Source organism: Struthio camelus, chromosome 3, assembly GCF_040807025.1.
Source record: "Struthio camelus isolate bStrCam1 chromosome 3, bStrCam1.hap1, whole genome shotgun sequence".
In the NCBI taxonomy this organism is placed as follows: Eukaryota; Metazoa; Chordata; class Aves; order Struthioniformes; family Struthionidae; genus Struthio; species Struthio camelus.
This window is the reverse complement of record NC_090944.1, coordinates 45,160,741-45,182,544: the sequence shown is the minus strand read 5'-3', so window position 1 is coordinate 45,182,544 and position 21,804 is coordinate 45,160,741. Positions and strand designations below refer to the sequence as shown.

The 21,804-nt window shown below is 40.0% G+C and overlaps 2 protein-coding genes across 15 annotated transcripts in view; one reads left to right on the top strand and one right to left on the bottom strand.

Moving 5' to 3' along the window:
• Positions 1-21,804, bottom strand: part of IRAK1BP1 (interleukin 1 receptor associated kinase 1 binding protein 1) — a 34,816-nt gene that overhangs the window by 4,621 nt on the left and 8,391 nt on the right. For 3 of the 5 annotated variants that reach the window (XM_068937614.1, XM_068937613.1, XM_068937612.1), the window contains exon 3: positions 19,449-19,579. In XM_068937614.1, the coding sequence (XP_068793715.1) occupies positions 19,449-19,579 (131 nt within the window). Of the gene's footprint in view, positions 1-17,401; positions 18,473-19,448; positions 19,580-21,804 lie in introns of those variants that run through there. The other 2 variants (XM_068937615.1, XM_068937611.1) reach the window with 2 other exon arrangements.
• On the top strand, positions 7,525-17,393 carry LOC104145897 (uncharacterized). Of its 10 annotated transcripts, none has more exons than XM_068937603.1 (7): positions 7,525-7,757; positions 9,447-9,613; positions 10,869-10,958; positions 12,253-12,323; positions 13,105-13,268; positions 15,117-15,227; positions 17,173-17,393. In XM_068937603.1, the coding sequence occupies exons 1-7, from the start codon at positions 7,557-7,559 to the stop codon at positions 17,266-17,268; spliced, it is 900 nt and encodes a 299-aa protein (XP_068793704.1). In that variant the 5' UTR covers positions 7,525-7,556; the 3' UTR covers positions 17,269-17,393. The 10 variants fall into 10 exon arrangements, with proteins under 10 accessions (XP_068793704.1, XP_068793711.1, XP_068793703.1 ...); XM_068937610.1 differs by having other exon boundaries at positions 7,528-7,890; XM_068937602.1 differs by having other exon boundaries at positions 7,532-7,757; positions 9,447-9,616.

Below are 21,804 nucleotides of genomic sequence, written 5' to 3'. Positions count from 1 at the left end.
CTTTTCGTGATTGTTTCTTATGCCCCCCTGAAACTGATTGTCTGAGCAGAGGCTGAAGCTGCCCTCACTTCTGGAGAAATTCCAGCCCTGCCTTTGCGTTCTTCTGTTGAAGAATGAGACAACTCAGTTTGAGTCTGCTCACGCTGGGAACAGCTCCCCGATGCCTTCCTCTCCTACCAGGGTGGGTTTTTTGTCTGTGTGACTCCATTTGGGGGAGAAAGTCTGTTTAATTAGTCACAAAACATCTGATAGTGGCATGCGCTGCTTGATGCAAATATATCTGGTTAAGTTTGTGTGAAATTCACTTGCACAGAATTTTAAAGTTCTTCATGGACATGGTGACAGTGAAAACCCTGGGCTTGGAAAATGTTCAGCATTTATCTTTGGGATGATCTTCCAATATATACTGCACTATGCAGTCTTCTCTACCTTGGATTTGCAGGAGAGACCACTGACAGGGATAACAGGAGACAGTAGTATTCAGGGCCGTGGCAGCTCTCAGAGGTGTTGTCTGAGTTGCCAGTTAGCGAGAGGCAGAGCTGGTAAGGACTCTGTGCTCAAGACTTGAAGACTCGAGCCATTTTGCATTGGCTCCTCTGTGGTGAAACAGGTTACTCCCCTCCCAAATGCCTGATCTAATCACACAGTTCAAATCAGGCTGCCTCTTTGCATGTGCTCATTCTGGCTATCACTTTCACATGCCCGTCTGCACAGTGGCCCAGCTACAACAGGAAAGTTGGGCCACTCTGCCACACTAACGCCCTGCTGGTAAGAAGGGAAGCCCTACTATGTTCTGCAGGAACCCAATGCAGTCAGATCATGAACTTCCTTTTAGTCAGACCAATACCAAGGCCTCGCAACGCTCCAGTGAATGAAGTGGCGTTTGGCCTCGTCTACACACTTCTGAGTCACAACAGAGCACAGGTGGTTGGTTTCTGTCTGGCTCTTACACCATAAGCCTCTGCTCAAGCACTTGGGGAACCACCTGCTTCAAAAAAGAAGCATCTCACAGTTTCTACTAATTGACTTGCTATTTCTGGAATGTCCCTTAATGTTTCAGAGTAAGTTGCTTAAATCACTTACTTTCAGCCTCCCTGAGTTTGGATTAGGTGGATTCCTAATGCTGCCCTCAAGGTTTTGCCCAAGGGAGCTGTTAGGTCTCTCTGGTTCCTGCAGCCTGGGCTGGAGAGACGCATGCACAGCCATGATGGCCCTGAAGAATCTACTTGCCTTAAGGCCATGTCGGGCAAAAAAGGAAATGGTTGTGGACCACAAAGCCTCTAGAAAAGTCTGCATCCTTTGCATACCTTAGGATGACAGAGATCCACTTCTATTGTGAGCACTTCTGTCTGCTTCCAAGGCTCATTTTTCTAAGTGCTCAAAATTCCAACTTGGACACCACAGATATGCAGGTGTCTTACTGAGATTTAAAATTGGGGCTGAGTTCTAAATTTCAGCTAAAATTTGTTAAGATGCAAACCCTAGAAGGGAGGACACAGAGGATGCAGAAGTATTTTTGTCTTAAGGTTGACAGATGACCGGATGGGATCAAAGCAATTATAGCGTTGGCCGCATCTCAGAATAGTCTCAAGTCACTTGGAAATTATCCGGTGAACGCGTGACAGCCGGTTGCCACTTCGGGGCGGGGGGGGGGGGGGGGATGGTGTGCAAATCTGAAAATGACATTCAGCCAAGAAAGGAAAACGCACCTAAGTCAAACCACTCAGCATCTGTGGAAAAGGAAAGGGTCGCCATACCTTCTAAATACCTCTGAGATTGAGATTCCTTCTTTGATCCCTCCCTTATGCAAAATCCAGGATCTACATGTGCCCTCAGCCCTTTTTTGTCCATTTGTGACAGTATGAGGAAAGATCTGGATCCCACAGAACAACATGAGCACCTTTTCTTAGCCTACCCCATATGAATAAAGAGCAGGAGGCTACCACAAAGATGACCCAGCAGTTAATTCCTGAAAGCCATAAAATATTAAATTAAGCATTGTACACAGAGATGAGAGAAGAACTGGTAAGTAAGGTGGAACTGAAATTGGGTTAGAGTACAGCTGAAAAAAGAGGTCGGTGGGGTTTGTAGATATAGCATGGGACCTGGTTTGTTGTACACCGGTAGCCTTCCAGCTAAGAAAGCATGTGACCAAAGAGATGCACTAAGATCACAGGCTGTGTTCAGTAGAACAGCACTTCAGACAGTGAGACAGACTTTTTATACCTGAATGGGACAAAAAGGGGAAGAGTGCCAGATGCACAGATAGGGACTGGCTGAAGAAAAGATGAAGAACAGGCAAACCAGGCTTCTGCCTTGTGTTACCATAACCATCACCTAGTAAACTGTCAAGATTTTGGGACACAGCTGAGGTCTGTTTTTGCCAGGCACACTAGCAATTATATTATCTGGTTGTTTTGGCGCATTTTACTGATGAGGCGCATTTTACTGATGTTTTGGCGCATTTTACTTTGTGTTCTACTAACACAAAGTGCAAAGGAAGGTAAGCAGCATTCAGATAGCACGCTTCATCTTTGCTTAGCATTGCCTCAAGTGCTAACGGTTTCAATAAAATGATGCCTGACTCTCTTCAGAAATGTCTATTTCTCATTCATAAAAGAAATAAAAACTCACAAAAAACCAACAACAAACGTCTTCCTCACAGGAATGTGGTTGTCTGATCACATCTGGTACTTCGGAGGGAGAGTCAGCAAGGGTGCTGGCTTCTGTAAACCAGAAAATTCTATGTGGAGGTACCAACTATGAGCAGTTTTTCCAGCTGTCTACCACACATAATTTTTCACTCTGCCTTTGAGCTAGCTCTGCCTACCCTCACCCTTAGCCTACTAACCAACAAGCACACCATCTGCTCCATGTTACAAACCCTTCAGCCTTTGGTGTAGAATACCATCTAGTACTGCATTTGTGCTTTCCCGTCATTAAACTTCCGCTCCTTTATCACCTTAGCTGCTGTTTCCTAGCCTGTGTCTTGTTATGACCGCAACGTATAGAAAGTAATGCTGAAAGGAGACAGAACTAGTACCCTAAAGGAGCATAAGCACCTCTCTCTGCACTCAGAGGTGAGACAGGAGCCAAGTCTAATAGCTCATCTTCTATTGCAATCACAACTCTGTCAGTCCGCTCCAACTTGGCTTCTCCGCTATTTCGTACAGCTACAGCTGGAGCACTTTCAGACAACAGTCCTTCTGCTAGGGACAGTTATCGTGATAACGGTATTGTCGTCACTGAGTTACAAGTTCAGGGTTTTTTGGCTTGACTGACTTCTATCATAGCATATTCTCATTTTGTTTTGTCCAGCCTTTCTAATCTCTGTGTACAAGAACATGAAACCTACAAAACAGCATCTAATCTTCACGGCAGTAGAGGATATATGTTGTTTCTATACTGGAAAAAAAAAAAAAAGGAATAAAATATTTTCTAATTTTTGAAAAGTTATGTTTAATCCAGGACAAAAAAAAGGTTAATTTCAGAAACCTTAACCTTAGTCCTACCATTGCCAAGATAAAGACTTGATGGTGAGAGAGGGAAAAGTGACCGAGTTCAACACCAGTACAACACATCGTACATTAGTCACAAAAAAATATGGATTTAGATTGCTTTCTAACCACTCTGACACCCCACTGATGCTGTCAAGTCACAGCTAGTTTTTATCAGAAGCCAATAAAATACAAGTTAGCCCATTACATGAGGCAACATGCTTGCTCCTTAAAAGAAAGAAAATACATACATATAGAACATCATATACTTGTACTGGAAGCCTCTCTCCACACCTGCAGAAGAGTCCCTCACTGCCCAGATCACTGCAGTGTGTTCTTCTGATCTAAATCAATGAGCAACGCAAAAGAACTGTATGCTCCTTTTTGAGGAGCTTGCTCACTGGTTTATTGATCATTTAAAAAATTGTGATGTCATTAATGTACAGAGAGACTTTTCTACTGCACAGATAACCTTTTCACTACGAGGTAGGAATATGCTGTCTCGCAGGAAACTGTCTCTGTTCAAGGAATAGCTGAAGTGTCACCTCAACCTCTCCATCACTCTTCCTCAAAGAGTTGTTACCTTCAAAGTCTAATCGGCCCATTCAAATGCTAAACCATTAAACAGAGCAGTCTCAGCACCAAACATTCACTTGGGGAAAGAGGCTTTCCAAAACAAAGTGGGTTTTTGTGTCCCTGTTTCTGGGGTGGACTCTTCCTTTCTGTTACTCAAAGTGGCTTTGGCTTTTGAGGCTAACCGGGCTGGAAGGAAAGTGGGGCTCCTGGAAGAAATATATTCTTTGAATTTTTCCTATTTAGGTGCTAAACTCGTTTCTCCCTCACTGCAATGGTAATGCAGGGGATAAAGAGGAATCTTTTCTTTTGTTGATGCAGCCATGATCTGTGATACCTTCTGTGATAAAATATTCCTAATTGCTTCAGAATGCTTAACCTGTTATGTTCTCTCTATAATGAAAATTTAATTGGGTTGAGGAAGAATGATTAAATTATCCAACTGAATCCATTATATTTTCCATTTATTTTATCTATAAATAAAATAATATTCCATTATAGTTCCACTATATTTTATTTCCATTATATTTTATCTATAGAGAAATAACTTGATTAGTTATGTTTTAACAACATGTTTTTCTTAGGTTAAATTTGTATTTCTAGTCTAGGTCAATATTTATGTGACTTGTTAGTCGGGCATACCTGCCATGCTGCAGAGGTTTAAACGCATCCACAACCAGAAGCTTAAGGCTGTAGACACCTGTTTCCCACATGATGTATTTTCCGCTAAGACTGTCTTGAAATTGCTATTGTCATTTTTGCTAGCCCCACATCATCTTCTTCTTGCAGTCCTAAAAATTCATAATGCATCCTGGACCCAAATCAAGGAAGGTCAGTGGGAGAACACGTGTCACGTGACGAGAACACGTCAGCAATGGACAAGGGAAAGAAGTGGTACCATCTCCTGACACTGTTTTCCTTTGCTTCCCACATAGCCATGGCACAGGAGTTCAAAGGGTCTTTCTGCACTGGAAAATTGGATTATTCATATTTGACTGCAAACTCCAGGATCCTGGATGTGTAGGATGCTTGCTTTTCTTAATTATCTTTCACAGACCCCAGGCTGAAAACCACTGCTCCAGACATCTCAGTTCAACCCAAGCAACAGAAAGGTCAAACTGTTCTGGCCAACAACATACTCCACATGAAAGATAAAGCCAGTCCAGCGGTGCTTTGGGAAAGACCACCTTGAAGCTGTGAGGAAAAGGGGCCCGCATACAGCAAAAGAAGAGAGTTTGAAGGAAAGAGAGCACTTTGAATCTAGGCTTCCAGAGCGGTTGTTTAAAGACCAATATAAATGCAGCTTCATAGCCTTAGGAAGTGGAAGATTGGAACTGTGTCTGAACAGACAACAGTGTCAGAGGAGCCTTGTCACCATTTTAGTACTACAGACTACAAGATCGGAGTGTTTCAACATGCTTTGGCCAATGATGTGGAGTAAAATACTCTAATTCCACACAACGTTTTAATCTCAGCTGCACAAGAATGCTAAGGCATCATTATAACTGGGAAAACACTAACACTGATTTCTTTAGTCATAACCTGAATTTCACTCCTCTGTTCCGTCCAGTGTAGCACAGGGAAACCCTGCACTATTTTGCCCTGTCTGTGGAAGAGGCACACTTACTCTAGTTAAGTGCCAAATAATGTTGCAAATTAGAGCAGTACTTGCACTGTACATTGCTGATTTTATATGCAACAGAAAGCAGGGAGGTATTTACAGCTTGTAGTATCAAATGGTGGTGTTCTTGCATTTTTCAAATTATTTCTGAGACCATTTCACTTCCAGCACACACCTTCAGGGAGAAGTGCTTTCTATAGTTTTTTATTTTGTTAGTGTAAATATTGAAATATTACTGAAGAAACAATGAAAATCAAGCTACTTTAATGAACTACATACAGCTTGATAAATTTTTTCCTGCTTTCTGTGGGGAAAAAAAAAGCCCTTTATAGAGACATGTTCAGTAAATGAGAAGAGACGATCAGATATTTTCCTCTCCCTTGGTAAGACTCACATTTGTTACTGCCCAATCTGCCCCACTGGCTGTAATCTCCCTGTTGCTCTAATCTCTTCGGGTCATTTTGCATTTTGAGTCTATCTTCTTGTGTTTGCTCCCATTCTGACTCTGGTGTCATCAACAGATGTGATCACTGTTGTATTTACACTAAAAAAAAATCTGGCAAAGAGACTCATTAACAGGCTTCAGCCTCTGCGCAGCAACTCAACAGTCTCAGGCCCATAGGGGAGCTCTGTTTGAAGTCTGACACACGCACTATTGACACTGTGTAGGAGGCTTTTGTTTCAATTATGCATTCATCCACTTGTGACAAAATCAGCCGCATGGACCACCAGGAAGTGCTCTGTGAACCACCAGTAGGGTCATAACCCACACTTTGAAGCCTACTGTGACACTGGGTTAAAAGTTTATGTTAAGACATGATTCCTTTTACATAAAATTCATATGGTTCCCTTTTACTTCTGTTCATAGAAGGTTAAAGACAATAGCTTTTTTCACAGAAAATAAAATACTTACTTAAATCTCCTTGAGCTTGAATGCACAAAGGAGTAACAAATACCACTTACTTAAAACTAATGTGCAAAATGAAGAAAAACTTTTTTTCTTTAGAAGATCCTTAAAAACAGTAAGTGTGGAAAGTCTACTGACGTTTTGTCGCTTTTTTAGAAGTAGAAACTGAGATCTGATCTGCCCTGTAAGATTTTTCAAGTGAGAGAAGAACTAGTACATTTCTATCTGAAAGGGGATAAACCCCTAAACATGAAAAATTGAAACGAAAGCAGAACTTCAGTCAGAGGATTCACAACTCTAGATTCATTGTTATCTGTTGAAATCCACTAAATTCCAGTCACTAATGGTTATTTTAGGAAAGATTCAATTGCTTTTCCCACTCCTTAAGTAGGATAAAGTGTAAAACATAACGAGCAAGGTGCCCAAATGAAAGATTTCAGCCCTTTTTTATACGCTCTGGATATTAAAAACAAAAAAAAAACCACCCAAGGATCTTTCAAACTAAGATCATTTTATATATCTCATTTTAAAATTTGCCTATTAAGCACCAAGCAGAACTACACCAATAATTACAGGCAGGTTGGACGGGCCTCCCGGACAGAGCAGCATGCTCTAAAAGCACGTTCGTTTGTTTTTTCCTCAAGATCAGCAGAACGCAAATTTAGATGTAAAACCCTGCACAGAAGTACTTAAAAGACCAAAGCCTCAGTGAACCCGTCACTCTGCAAGGTGAGATATGTAACATCAGCCTGGACGTGTGAGAAACAGTAAACCTGTTTCTGGAGCTGCCCTGCAGCGGCGGAGGGGGCACGGGGCTGAGGGACGGGGCAGCGGGGTTACCTGAGGGGCGGCCGCGGTCCCTCTTGCCACGCGCACGCGCGCGCACACGCACACGCACACACACACACACACACACTCGCGAGCCGAGCGCTTCCCGCCCTTCCCTCAGCCGTACAAGATGTCTGCTGCTCCTCTCCTCTCCCCTTCCCTTCCCTTCCCTCCCCCCGCCAACGGTCGCCAACGGTCACCACCTGCCGCGAGGCGCCCCCAGCGTGAGGGAGGCCCCGCCCGGGGCGGGGCGCTGCCGCTCGCCTCCACCTGCGAGGGGCGATTTTTTTCACTTATTTATTTATTTTTAAAGCAGGGGTGTCGCCTAAAGGTGAGGAGCGACTCTTCGGCTTCCTCCTCGCTGTCGGTGTGGCGGAGCAGGAGCCGGGGGTGCCGCGGCAAGCGGCGGGTGCTGCGGGCAGACGAGGACGGTGGCTCCTGGGTCCGGTGGCCGGCGCCCGACGGTATTCATACGCGCTGCGGTCAGCTGGGGTGAAGGGAATGATTGCTTTCTGCCAGGTTTTCAGCTATTTCAGGAATACGTACAAAAGTGTTTTGGTTCTGGAGGACTGCGCCTTTGTTTCAGACTCTCTCTTCATCCGTTACCACGTCCTTCCCCCCCCCCCACCATCACCCCCCCTTCTCCCTCTCTGGTGGATCCAGCTGTTTTTAGAAACGTGAGGAAGACCTGCGGCGATAAAAGTCGTACGATTTTCTGTAAAGCGTTTTAGCAGTAGGTTTCCTTACCCGACCGGGGCTGTGGCTCTTCCTCGCTTCCCCCCTCCTCCCAACGTGATACACGTTAGCAAGCAAGTTCTGTGTGGGTGTACGAGCACGGCTAACGTCTAAAGTTAGGAGACCTCCTTGCTTTGCTGCTGGCTCTAGAGGGGGTAATGCTGACCGGAAACATCCGACTTCCGCTCACTGCTCATCATATGCACTCAGATGTTTCTGAATCCTTTACGGTATTCCTTAGGCATTCTTCGGCATTGTTTTTGTGATTCCACCCACCTTTGCTAGGCCTCTTTTTAATAAATCTAACTTCTCAAGTACATATGTCCTTTCTAAATGACAGTTACCTAAATTATTTTTTAAACGAAGTAAACGAGGATAGCAAAAACTAGAGTGGAAGCAACTGGCATGTGCTTGCAGCTGAGGACTCTGCTAGAAAGTATGCAGTAGTAGCTTTAAGAGCCACTACTGGAAAGCACATACTATATAGATAACTCTTTGAAGGTTGCAGTAAACCTATGCTTGTGTAAAAGATACATGTCTCTAATTTCAGCAAGTCCTAGTTCTAATTGGAAAAATTCTTACAGGTGTGAAAAGGCAGTAAACGGACTCTTCATCTGAAGATGAATCTTAATTTAATGGAGGGACTCACTATTAATATTTTAATGCCTTGATAAGGTGTGCAGGTGCCTGTGGAATGAATGGTGTTGTCAAATGCTTTTCTAGTAGAGCGATGTGAGTACGACACACTATGATTGCTGTGGCATAGTGCTATACACATTTTCACTCCGAATGAAAAACATGCTTTAGTTCTGCTGTATAAACGATAATCACTGTTTGTAATTGATTTATCTTGAGGCCATCAAGCTGACTTGTCAACTACGTTTAATGCACTTAATTATTTGATAACGAAGCACCATGAATGTTGTTCAGGGAGAGCAGCTTTTTACTGCAAATTGGGCAATCATACAACTTCCTAGTTATTTTTTTTGTCTCTTTCCAGATGAAAGAGATTTCTATATAACTCTTGAACTACGTGTTTGCTTTCATTGTCTTGTGAAGCTGTCTACTTTAGATAGCCTTCAATTAGTTTTAATAAATGCATCAAGTTTTAATGCAGTTAGATCTAATTGGGATATGCTCTGAATGTAACTGAAATGCATATGTATGTTTTGTGCGTTTTCTTGTGAGCCAAAAAAATAATCTGAAGAAAACTTCTAAGCACTGTACAGTTAGCAAAGCCAATTGGTACCTTTCGCCCCCTTTCCCTTTTTTTGCCTCTTTTCAGATAGCGAGCAGGAAAGCGTCTTTGAAGAAACTTCCTGTTGGAATGCCTCACGTCAATGCAGCTGCACTTCTGCAGATTGGCATGCTGCTGTCGGCACTTCCTGCACAGTATTTCATATCCCAGTGGTATGGAACAGACTCCGCTCAGCGCATCCAAGTAACAGAAAGGTTGTAAGTCTCTCCTTCCTTACTGTATTTATTTAGAAGAGAGTTCTCTTTCTCATCCCAAATGACACTTTGTCCTGGAAAGCTGGAGTATGGGTGGGAGATGCTAGCCATTCCTACTCAAAAACAACATTCAAATCATACCTTAGACATTTTTGTGGCTTAATGGGAGCATATGTAGTTGTTTAAAGATGCCCATCAGCATTTGAATAACAGCCATTTTTCTTCTTCATATAGAAATCTCTTTATAAACTGCAGGACTATATCTTAATCTCATTCTGTTTTTGGAGAGTCCAATGTATGTAACTATGGATTTAATCTCTTTTTTCAAGTTAATAAGACTATTTCTAACTTTCCACTGCCCTTGGACACTTACTATTGAAAAAGATTTTCTAGCATAGTATGAGTCAGTGCAGAGTCTTAAGCAACAAAAATTCCTTCACAGTAAGTTGCTTAAGGCAGTCATAATGATAGAATTAAGTAAATAGTACCATCTTGTATACTAATCAAGAACTTATTTAGACAGAATCACACCCATATGTCTCCAAATATAAAGAGGAGAATGCTACAGTAGATTCAAATATTTAGTGGTGGTAACCATGGGCAAATGCTGATAATTTGAAGATGAACCATGCAAAGAGAGACTTTTATGACTTACAGTTTCCATAATACACTCTGTTTAGCATATTGGTTGTGTGATTAATCTGTAGAATTCAAATACAACAAATAATGAGAGCAAAAGAGTAGAATGATTTTAAATTAAAAAAAAAAAAGTCTCACTTTGTGAATGAGAACCCAGAGTTAAATCATTTTCAGGTTTTGTGGCATGACTGAACTACTAGCCTTTTAGATTTATGCAGAAACTTTTTGGATAAATGGGCTACTTTTTAATAGTCCTGTGATTACATTTCGAAATGCCTATGACTGTTATTCTCAAAAAACAGTTGAAACAACAGAATGAATACTATTCTGATGCTGTTTAGCAATTCCTATGGTCTAAGTACAGATAGAAAACAACCTAATCATGAAAAAAGGCATTTTCCAAAATTAGATATGGCTTACTGATACAAGTGGTGATTGAAAGGACATCCATTTGCAATCTAGTTATTATTCTTGGAGACCTTTTTCTTGGTCATTGACTTACATTTTTCTTTTTGCTACAGAAGCAAAACCTTAAAGTTTAAATATATAGTAAAAAAAAAAAACCATAAAAACTCTATAGACTAACATAATGTGATGGTCCTTTTTACTACTAAAGGCTAATTTCCTGCTGGAGCAGTTTTACAAAATCTTACTTGAGTCTGGATGCATGGGCAGACCACTTAAAGCTCTGGCTATCAAAGACAAGGTAGGATGTTACATACTGTCTACACTTCAGTCTAACGTTCAAACTTTGTCCCTTTTTAACAGGAAGGTATCCTCTAGGGATGATGCAAGTAAGAAAGGGGAAATGTCTCATAGTCTCTGGTTGAGATGACTTGGGATTTTCTACCTTTTGCCTATATTCTACACAAATACGCATCCTGGACTTCATACAAAACTAAACATAACTCATAGCAGTAATTATGCATGTGTTATCCTCTACTTCAAATTTGTCTGATTGTGAAGTCAGTAGGATTAACACATTAATGATTTTCAGCAGATATGTGTTTGTAGGATGAGATTCTACAAAATGGGGTGAACATCTTATGCTGTATATGATTGTTCTGGACAACTTTTAAGGGATTTAGAAAATAGATTTAGAAAAAAGGAGAAATTTGGACATTCATGACAAAGTGAGCTGTCTAAAAACAGTAAGACTATATCGTAGACACCACTTTAATGTAAGAAGACTGTTGCTTGTCCTTGTCTGGGGAGGTTAAAAGTGCTGTTTGTGAGATTTGATTACTGTGCAGTAGGAATCCTCCAAAATTTTCTACTTTGTCTGGATCTTCAAAGATCCTTTATTAATCCAGGTAAAATAATAAAGGGTGTCTTGGGGTACCTCTGAATTGCAGAAAATTCAGACTTTTTTTTTTTTTTTTTTTGCCCCCAGGGAAGTCTTAGAAGGGTGATACATAAAAGGAAGATTCTCTCTTTTTAATAAAAATCCACAGAAACTGTGCTTTACTCAGGTTCCCCTTAACTTGTTTACTCTGACTTCACAGAAAGCTCCAGGGATTTCTAAAGATAAAGCTTTCAGGGACCAAACAATCCTTTGATCATTTGGCTACAGTAGGAGATGCTTACGTCTTCTAAATATCTTATAATACTATAAAGAACTGATTATCCTAAAAATATGGTGACATCTATGACCTTCCAAACCTTCCATATTAGCTGCTATTTTCAACAATGCAGCCTGACAAATCAGGACACTTTTCCATTTTTGATCTTGTTGAAAAGTATTTGTCCACCTGAAGTGTTCCTGTAGCCTTGAGCTAAACCAAGATTTAAAAAAAAAAAAAAAAATTATTTTTCTTGTACATCTCCTAAAAGTGGTGTTCCTGTAAAACTGTCATTCTGTTTGGGTTTCAAATTGTAATGAATTTTGTATCAGATGTTTTGCAGTATTGCTTAATTTAAAATAATCAGAAGACCGATTATCCTAAACTCAGTTTCTAAAGAACGTGTTTGAACATTGGTTTATTAATTTTACATTGTAGATATTGGTACTATGGAGAAAAGAAAATTAAAAGTGGAGAAAATGAAGAAACAACCCATTCTTATTTTGCAGGTATTGGAGTCTTACAATCCTTTTGGATTTTGCTTGCGATATTGTATTCTAAAGGTCTTCTGAGGTGTATATCTACACTTCCCTTGTAACTGATGGGTTTTTTTCCTCCCTTCTCTCCAAACATTGTTGATAGTAAGCAAAACAGGAAAAAAACAGAAAATGCAAAATCTGAGACCTTTTCATTCTATGCTGTATAACAGTATCAATATTGTATACCATCCTACCGTGTATGTGTATACTGAATAAATCTGAGCGTGCCTATTTTGTACTGACATACGAAAGAACAGTGGTATACCTTTCACTTTATTCAAGTGAACTGATTTAGACCAGCTTCATAAAAGGATAAATAACCACTGGATCAGGCTTTTGATCTTGACTTAGTGCTGTTGCCTTAAAAAAAAAAAAATCCCTGTGGCATGCTGAACAGAAGAAATTCTGTGACACAAACTGGGAAAACTAAGTTAGGATAGTTGGACTACGTGGAGCATGGTAAAATACTCTATACAAGGCTAAAGTTAAAAAATAATTGTCAACGCATACTTGTGTTTACGCTTCCCAAAACTCTGTTAAGACCCATGCGTAATATCAAAGGTGTATAGATACAAAAATACCTTCCTTAGTCAAATACTGTAATAATACTCTTTAAGGGGATAAAGTATCTCTTTCTTTGCTTACTTCACCCAGTAATATAGCTGCCAGTTCTGCTGTGCTGGAAATCAGATGAACATCTGTTTAAATGTTCAATATACTGCACTTTTCCTTGCTTTCTTTTTTAAACCAGAATCAACATACGTTCGCAGTCCAAAGCCTGAATATATTCAGTTCAGCGTGGGACAGGTAATAGTTCACAAAAGACTGGGCTATTCAGGAGTCATTGTTGGATGGGATACAAAAGCTAAAGCTCCAGAAGAATGGCTACAACGCAAATATCCTGCAGCAAAACAGGTTTGAATGTATGAAATTCTTACTTTATTAATACAGACACAGAATAACTCAGGTTTAAAAAAAAAAAAAATCTCAGAAACGCCATTACAGACAGACTTTCTGCTAACCTAATGGAAAATAGTTCGAGTCCCATATCACCTGTGTAGCTGAGGGATACTTCTGCTTATTCTGCTCTGTCATCACAGCAGAGCCTTGTAAGTTGCAGCACTCACTGGTTAAACCCCACTGGTCAGGGATGTACTGGCAGTCTCCTGAATTAAAATTACTCACTTTTAGCACACAGCATTGTATTTAAAGAAGCAGTGTCAACCTAAAATGTTTGAACTAGTTTCTTGAGGTACATTGTTAAAGTTGAGAAGAGTTTAAATCCTTTATCTGATCTTCCAGTGTAGATGTAAGTAGTAATATCTTCCTTGCACCTAAGAAACGCAAGTCTCTTGCGTTTAATCAATTTCAGTTTAAAAGATATGTTTTTGGGGCTCTGGACACTTGAAATGTAGATTTTATTTAACAACATGTTTTTGTTAAAATTCTTGAAGTTTTTGAAATTGTCTAAAGTCCTTGGTTTATTTAAAAATAAGATCCTAAATCTATGTTGACAATGCTGCTCTGATAATACAGTGCTGCTTACTCTGTGGGTTGGCTGCTCACATGTTGCAAAAGTGGACTGAAAATGAGGAAAAAACGAGAAACTCTGCCTATAGAAGAGAATGTGTGTTCAACTGGGAGCAGACAGTCAATCCTGTGTTATGACCTCTGTCCCTTCCCTGTTGTAATTTTATCCACCTGCCACTCATCCTTATCTTCTAAAATATCTGCATCAGTGCTTTCTTCTCCCCTCTCTCTATATTACTGTCACCTACTGTACACCCAGATATTCCCCATCAGGCATGCTGATTCTTTTTACTTATCTTGTTTAGTTCTGTTCTCGCAATGACCTTGTGTTCATCTTTATGACTTTCATTTCAGCAGTGATGACTCACATGGTTCCTTTTTTTTTTTTTTCTTAAATAGCTTTTAACTCATCGTATTATATGCATCAGCTACACAAAATGGCTTTTGCCCATAAGAGGCAACTACTGAGCTTGAGCTTGGCAAATCCTCACCAAACATTATCCACGCTTTCAGCTCCACCTCCTCAGAGCATCCCTGCCTTTCTTTGGCTAGAGTTCATTAATACATTGCTGTGCAGAGGCCACTGCCTGTCACACTGACCAGTACTGCCTAACTGCTTCACTGGCTCTCCAATTATCTGTCTATATTCATCCATCACTTTTTTTGTGTTTAGATTGTGGGTTGTTAGGGGCAGGAATGTTTATGAGTACTCATTACGCTGGGACTCTGGTCTATGACAGGTTTTTAGGCACTGTAATATAAAAATAAACAATAGTAAGCCACATTTCTCCTTTGTGGCTGGTGTTCCCTAAGCTATGCCCAGGGTGGGGACCAGGATTGTCAGAGGTATTATTATGCTCTAGATTTGCCCCTTTTTCAGTCCCTTTCTGAAAAAATTTGTGAAGGTGAAGGAAGAAGGGTGACTAGAAAACCGTTACGGGAGCTACTTACAAAAGCAGGGATGTTCTAAGTCATGTTTCTTGCAAGATTTACTGGAGAAAAGGTTACTTGGAATATTGGTTCTTTGAAGATTGTTTCAGATATGCCAAGTAGAACTTCACAGATTACAGGTTTGTTACTGTTTTATATTTAATTTTCCAAACTGATATATACTGAAGGTTTCTTATCATTTGTAAATCTACTGAAAAGTTAACTTATTGTATAATGTAATCTTTAGTCATCACCTCCCCTTGAGGTGTGTGTTGTGTTTTTTTTTTTTTTGTATTTTTACAGGATCTAAAAGATACTCCTCACTATCGAATTCTAATTAACAAAGCAAATGGATTTGGCGAATCTACAGCTTACATTCCTGAGCAGGAGATAACAATTATTATGGGATTAGAGGTAGTAGTTGTTTTTCTGTTTAACTGTAACTTGTTTGTTATCCTGTATGTTTACAAGTTGGCTGCCTTTGACTTAGTAAATCCTAACTATTCATTTAACAAAGGCAGCTGAAAATCAGCAGAAGAAATGGATAAGCAAATTATTGCTGTACTCTCAAATACATATTTTTCAGGTTATAAATGACCAGAATCAGGTGCTGCCTACTTCCAAGTATCCAACTCTTTAGTTCTTTTGCTCGTCAGATTTTAGCAACTTGACTTTTATTGTGAACAGGCTGTTGCAGACGTAGACTTTGTTTCAGAATTTCACTGACCCATCAGACTTGGGCAAGTCATTTAATCTTTTTCTACTAGATCTAGCAAAGTATACTGGTTTTGCAATTCCCCTTTGAAAAAACTGCATTTCGAAGAGGTCGGGCTCAGATGCTGCCCGGACTGAACAATATGTCTCTGCTTGACTGCAAAACTCTGTGGGAGCCTAAAATTGTGTGTATCATGATCTCAGTAGCTTTTGATGTCTAGCTCACGTGAGGTGCACTTGATTCTTAAGCTAGCTGGAATATGTGTAAGTCCTGAGAGGAGTCTGATCCAGAAGACGGCCTTCAAGCATACATGCCGCATACAGGCAGCATTTTTCAAGGGAACCAGCAGTATAGCGGATGCTTTTTCTTTTAAACTGGAAAGTGGCAGTATCCATAGTCAAAATAACATCAAGTAATTAAACCATTCACCTAACATGTGAGAGGCTTGATCCTGCCAAATGGAGATTTGAATTGGCATCTTTTGCCTTTCAGGAGAAAGCCCCAGTCAAATCGTGTAAGTTAGGCTGGCCTGAAGATTCTCCAAGCTTTCTGTCAAAAGTGTGCCTCTGTTTTAGCCATACACTGTAACATAAAATGTGCTAACATGCCTGAACTCAGCAGCAGGAACATGCTATCTCAGATGAGTGTCATACATATTTAGAATTTGATTTTGACTGCTCTAACTTATATGCCAAAAAGCCACACACCTTTCATTATGTCAGTTGGTCACCTTCAGTTACCTTTATAGTCCATGGGGAGAAACAGATGCCTCACCTTAAACGTTTACCTCGTGTGAAAACTAGCCTTTAAGATGTCAGATTGCTTTATTCAGCAACAGGAGAGGCTTATTCTCCACAGAGTAGCAGAGGAACTGATGGTATCAAGCTCAAAAAAACAGACCTTTGAAAGTTGTTTAGTTGAGTGAGATTAATGACAAACTTTGTTAGTCACGCCTATACCTCAAGTTCAAAAGAAGGTCTGCAGATTGCCCTCACTGCTCCTTTCCTACAAGTCTAATTGGCAGTGTACTTTCCTAAAGGGTGTTGGGATTGAAGGGAGGAGAAAAAGCTTAAACTCATCCTCTCCATTTCCTAATGGAGAGTTCTAAACAACTCACTCATTATAAGCTTTTTAGGTCGTGACACGGCATGTAACATGGATTTGCCTCTGTGGATTTGCATCTTAAAGCTGGATATTGTGGTACCTATGGCCATCACTTGATTTCTCTTTACTGTTCCACCAACTGCTGCTGCTCCTGCTGCCTAATTGGACTAACTGATCCAGCTGAAAAAGCTAGCAAACAGCTGTACCAGCAACAAATGAGTTGAAAGTACTTCACTAAGAAATAGTGCTGATTTAAATGCATTTACCCCTGTGTAGATCTAGCATTTGTTATTTCATGAGATATGTTCAAGATATGTAGCGTAGTTCAAGAGTTTCAGAAAACCTCATTCATGTCATCAGAACAATGGCTAAGCGTATCAAGAATTCTGCTAAAAGTGCCTTTAAATACATTATGTATTTAACACCTAACAGGACTTTTTGAAAAGTCAACTTTAATAACTTAAAAGAATCATTAAAGTATCAATTTGTATATATTGCTAGTTCCAATGCCTATTGACTTTGGAAAAATTATTTTATCAGGTACACCACGCTGATATGAAAGCCTATTTCAGTGGCTATGATGGATCGAAATACATTATGCAGCCATGGCTGAAAAAAATCTATCCTCATGACTGAAGTATTTAAGTGTTTTATATGCCATGTACATCTGCAGAACTTCCTTTCTAAACTAGAGCAAATGGACACCAGGATGAAGTTGATGTAAATTATTTCTTATGAAGAAATAAAACTGAAATTATTAAGCATGTCTTATTTATTTTGGACAACTCATTTCAGCAGAAATAAATGCAGTGCATATTCGGTGTACCATGAACTTGGGATCAGGTTCAGTTTCCTCATTTGGGAGGAAATTTTTAAATATAGCCAAACTTCATATAGCAATACCTAAGGTTTTGAATATCAAGTATCTTGGCCTTTTGCTGGGGGGATGGGCATAAATTAAACACTTTCCAAAGCTAATAGTAACCTTGATTTAAGGGCACAGAGCTAAATAAAGGCCAGCTGTAACTGAAATAGTTCTGGGGAGAGCTGCAATAAGTTAAATCCTGCAATATTTGGACCGCTCTGCTTTTTTACAAAAGCATGTACTGTGATGCTTTCAAATCATTCATGCAAAGGAAGACTTGTGAGTGACATAAAACTGTATTAAATGTAATTTCTTGCACCTGCAAAAACATGTTAGAGGCCTTCTACTTTGGCTTAATAAATACATGAACTGCATTCTAAATATTCTACCTTAGCCCTACTTGCTACCGTAAGAGTGAAGTTAAAAAAAGAAATCCTGAAGAAAGTATGAAAAGTGTATGAATTAAACAAAAAATTAAAAAAAGTATATAGAGGGCCAGTGGAATCCACTTGGAAAACTTCTACTAAATCTACAAATGTATAGTATTTGAGAATTTTCTTTCTGAAAACTATTCCATGAAAGGTACATGTTGGGAAAAATGAAGGCATTTGGATGTTTAATGCAAGGTTTCAGTCACAATAATGTTTCTAGAGCAACTTGTTTCTTCTGTTTTCTTTTCCCTTTATCTCAAATACAGCAAATACTCTACAGGAAGCATAAACAGTGGCATTCTGGATTCTTTCCTGCATAGTCAGTGAATCTGAGGCATTAGGTAGTGGACTGTCTATGTGGCCTCCCCACTCTTTTGTTTCTTCTTCTCTTATTAATAAGGGTTTTCCCAATGACTGGCCAAACAATCGACAGACTTCTTGAGCTTTTCGACGTGTGTTTCCGACAGCAGCAACACATACCTGACGGCTGAGAGGTAGAAAAGCAGCAATATAACGAGCAGGGCCAACTCTCGTACAAGTATTCCTGCCAAATAATTTTTTCAACAAACACCTCTGTTTTCATAGGTAGGTAGATGCAAGGCACATCATCCCCCTGCCAGCTTCTGCGTGGTAATTTAGAAGTCTGAGGGGGAACTCAGCAAGGAGAAAATGTCAGCATGCTTATCGACTATGATGCAGCATTTCAAACACATATACGCTGGAGGCACTTGAGGTGTGTGGTGCAGAGCAAGAGTTCAGCTCTTGCTCCAGGCCTTTGGGTGGCCCAATTGTAAGGCATGCCAGGACCTGTTTAACCTCACTGGCCTGATTTCCAGCTAGACTCCTGCACAAACCTTTGAGATAGATACACTTCTGACATCTCCAGAGTTGTTAGCAGCAGCTAGCTGTTCCCTTCCTGGGAACAGGCCTGATTCTTTAAAGCGGTAAAACCCAATCCAAGATAAGCTCCCCTCTGCCACCTCCCACAATCTCAATAGGGGAAACACGAGTTTGAATAATTAACCACGGAAAAATATCAAGGCCCCTGGGCTTCAAAGTTGCATGTCTGATGCTAAGCAAGGACCGTGCATGGTTCATTTCAGAGCTAGTCAGCAGCTAAGAGTAATGGGAATTGGCAAGAGTACTTAGAATTATCAATGTCTGGTAACACATTCATGCATAAATCCAAATTAAAACTAATATGTGCTGATGTAACCAAAACCAAAATATGTTGACCTAGCTAATGTTAAAGTAGATAATACATCCAATTGAAATCAGTGGGAAAACATTTTTTTATTACATTCTGCTTTTGCACAGGGACACTGTAGAAGGAACAAGCTGTATCTTTCTACGCTGAACAGCATTAATTTATAAAGTTATATTAAAAAAATGCTGAAATACTTAAATATAAAAATAGGCAGCAAAGAAACTATTTGTCCCTGTTATAATCAGTATACGTGATGTATTCATATTAACTTTAACCTGAGATTGCAAAATTTGTGGAGTGAGAAAGAACTTACCGAAGGGTGTCTACAGCTTCTGGAGAGTGGTAGAAATGAGGTGGACTGATAGTAACAGAGGTCCCTAGCTTTTCAATGAGAAGATTGCAAACATTCTGCATTTTTCCAAAATCACTGAATATAATACAGACCTGTGAGTGAACACAGAGATTAGACAAGTCATTTTTTTTTTTTAAAACTTTCCCCTATGATGCACTTCTTGTAATTAAATCACTACAAAGACAGTGTACGTACAAACTAAACATACTAGAGTCCTGTATATATCTATCTGCAACATTTAGTTGGCTAGAACATTTTTATAAAGAGTCTACCATTGGTTTTTCAACAAAAACATGTTTATAAAATAGTTTAAAATTGTGGATTGAGAAGATGCTCTTTTGTGAGGAAGTACGGTATTCTTGGTATGTAAACAACTTGAAGAGTGAACATGTACTCTTTAGGACACGTGACCAGACGCATCCTAACTCCTGCCTTTTAAAGTCAGCCTTAGATTACTAGCTGTTAATTATGTAGAAGCACAAGTAAAATGATGCAGAAAACATTGTGCAGGAAGACAAATTAAAGGTTATTATTTCCAAGCATTAGGTTCAAGAAACCTACGCTGTCAGACCAAGCTAGGCCAAGCCTGGTCCCTGCAGTGGGGTCAAAACCCTGTGCTGGGTGAACAGACTCACTCCAGTGCGTACAGAGAACTGGGCACCTCAGACTCAGATTAAAACCTATTTAAACATTTAGCTGTCTCTAGCTTTGGCAGTAAGAAGCACTAAATACAAATGTTTCAGGAATCTCATTCCTCTCCAGAATTTAGGTGCTCTCACAAGCGCTACAAACAAGCATCACTATGAGCCCAGAATCCAGAGCCCTAGAGCCTTCCTTGACAGGAAGGATCTGCCACCTGACTTTCAAGCCAGGAGCAAGCCTTTCTCTGTGGCAGAGCACAGTAGTCAGCAGTGAACCAGTGACGCCCAGCTGTCAGAGCATTCAGGAAGCAGAAATCCCAGGTCCCAAACTCCTCTTTAGGAGGACCAAATCCTTATCTTCACCTCCCAGTTGAGTGCTCTCACCATCACTAAGTCAGCCTTCTCCTCTCTCTTATACCTGACTCTTCCATTTCTCTTTGCACGTTAATACAGCTTCAACAGAAAGGAAAGAAGAAAGCCGTGGCACAGAAAATTCCATTGCAAACTCATGTGAGGTACAGCACACGTTCTCCGTGAAGCAATCTATCCCAGTTGAGGTATATTGCACAGAAATTCAGGTTAGTGCGTATCAGCTGCTCTGCAGTTACTTCCTGTGTGCATTACCACCTTGTGAAAAAAGAGGTAACACATGGAAATTTATCCCTCAGTAAGAGAGGGGAGAACTACTTCACATACAGGGTAAGGTAAATATGGTAGGTAAATATGGATACTGACAACTATCATAAAATAACTAATGCACAAATCTTGTTAGACTTGGTAGCTTGTCTCAGTGTAGTGCACTTCCCTTCACCCTGGCTATAATCCTTGCACTGGCTCCGTATCTTCGCTTCCATCCACTACAAGGACAGAAGGGCAAGTCTGTTGTGCAAAACTGCACCAAGTCTGCCTCCTCATCTGAAGTTACACACCCTCTACTTGTAACATGGTAGTTGGAGCACTTTCTGGAAGGTGCAACATGGATTTGAACCAAGATTGAAGATGAAACTGAATCTAGATTTCTTTCTTCAGTGAAAGCTCTCCCCATATATAAAAAACACATACCTTTTTGTGCTGCGTTTTGTAAGAAAATTGTCATAATTGTACGTAGTGGAAAAGCATAAAGTACAGTCTCACTGCGAGCTCCATCACAGTGTTTTCCGGACTGTTGTCAGTGTTTACAAGATTAGTTCCCTCAAGAAGATCAAAGAACAATCAAAGAAAAGAATTGTGGGTCTTAAGCAAGAGATAAGCTGCTCAGATTGGGACAGTTCTGGGCACTCAGGAACTTTATTTTCAAAAAAGAAGCACGTAGATGGGCAGCTTTGGGGCAGAAAACAACAGAGCAACGGTTGTGTGAGTTTTGTTCATTTTTTTTAAATCACAGTTTTCACTTAGATTACTTACAGCTAGATCAAATAAATTCTACTCAAATTCACTAAGGATACTTGAGCACTAAAATGCAAAGTATTGTTTCAATTTCTTCCGTATAATTATGGTTGAATAAAGGTTATAAAATGTAAACAAAATAGTGTGATGGTTAGCAAAAGCATTGTGGGCACGTTATAATGTTTGGGTCAGGCTGTAAAAGGACAAGACATTGCAGTTTTTAAAAAGGCAAGTATATTACAAAATGCACAAAATAACCTTATCTTTATCCCATGAGATGTGATGCAATA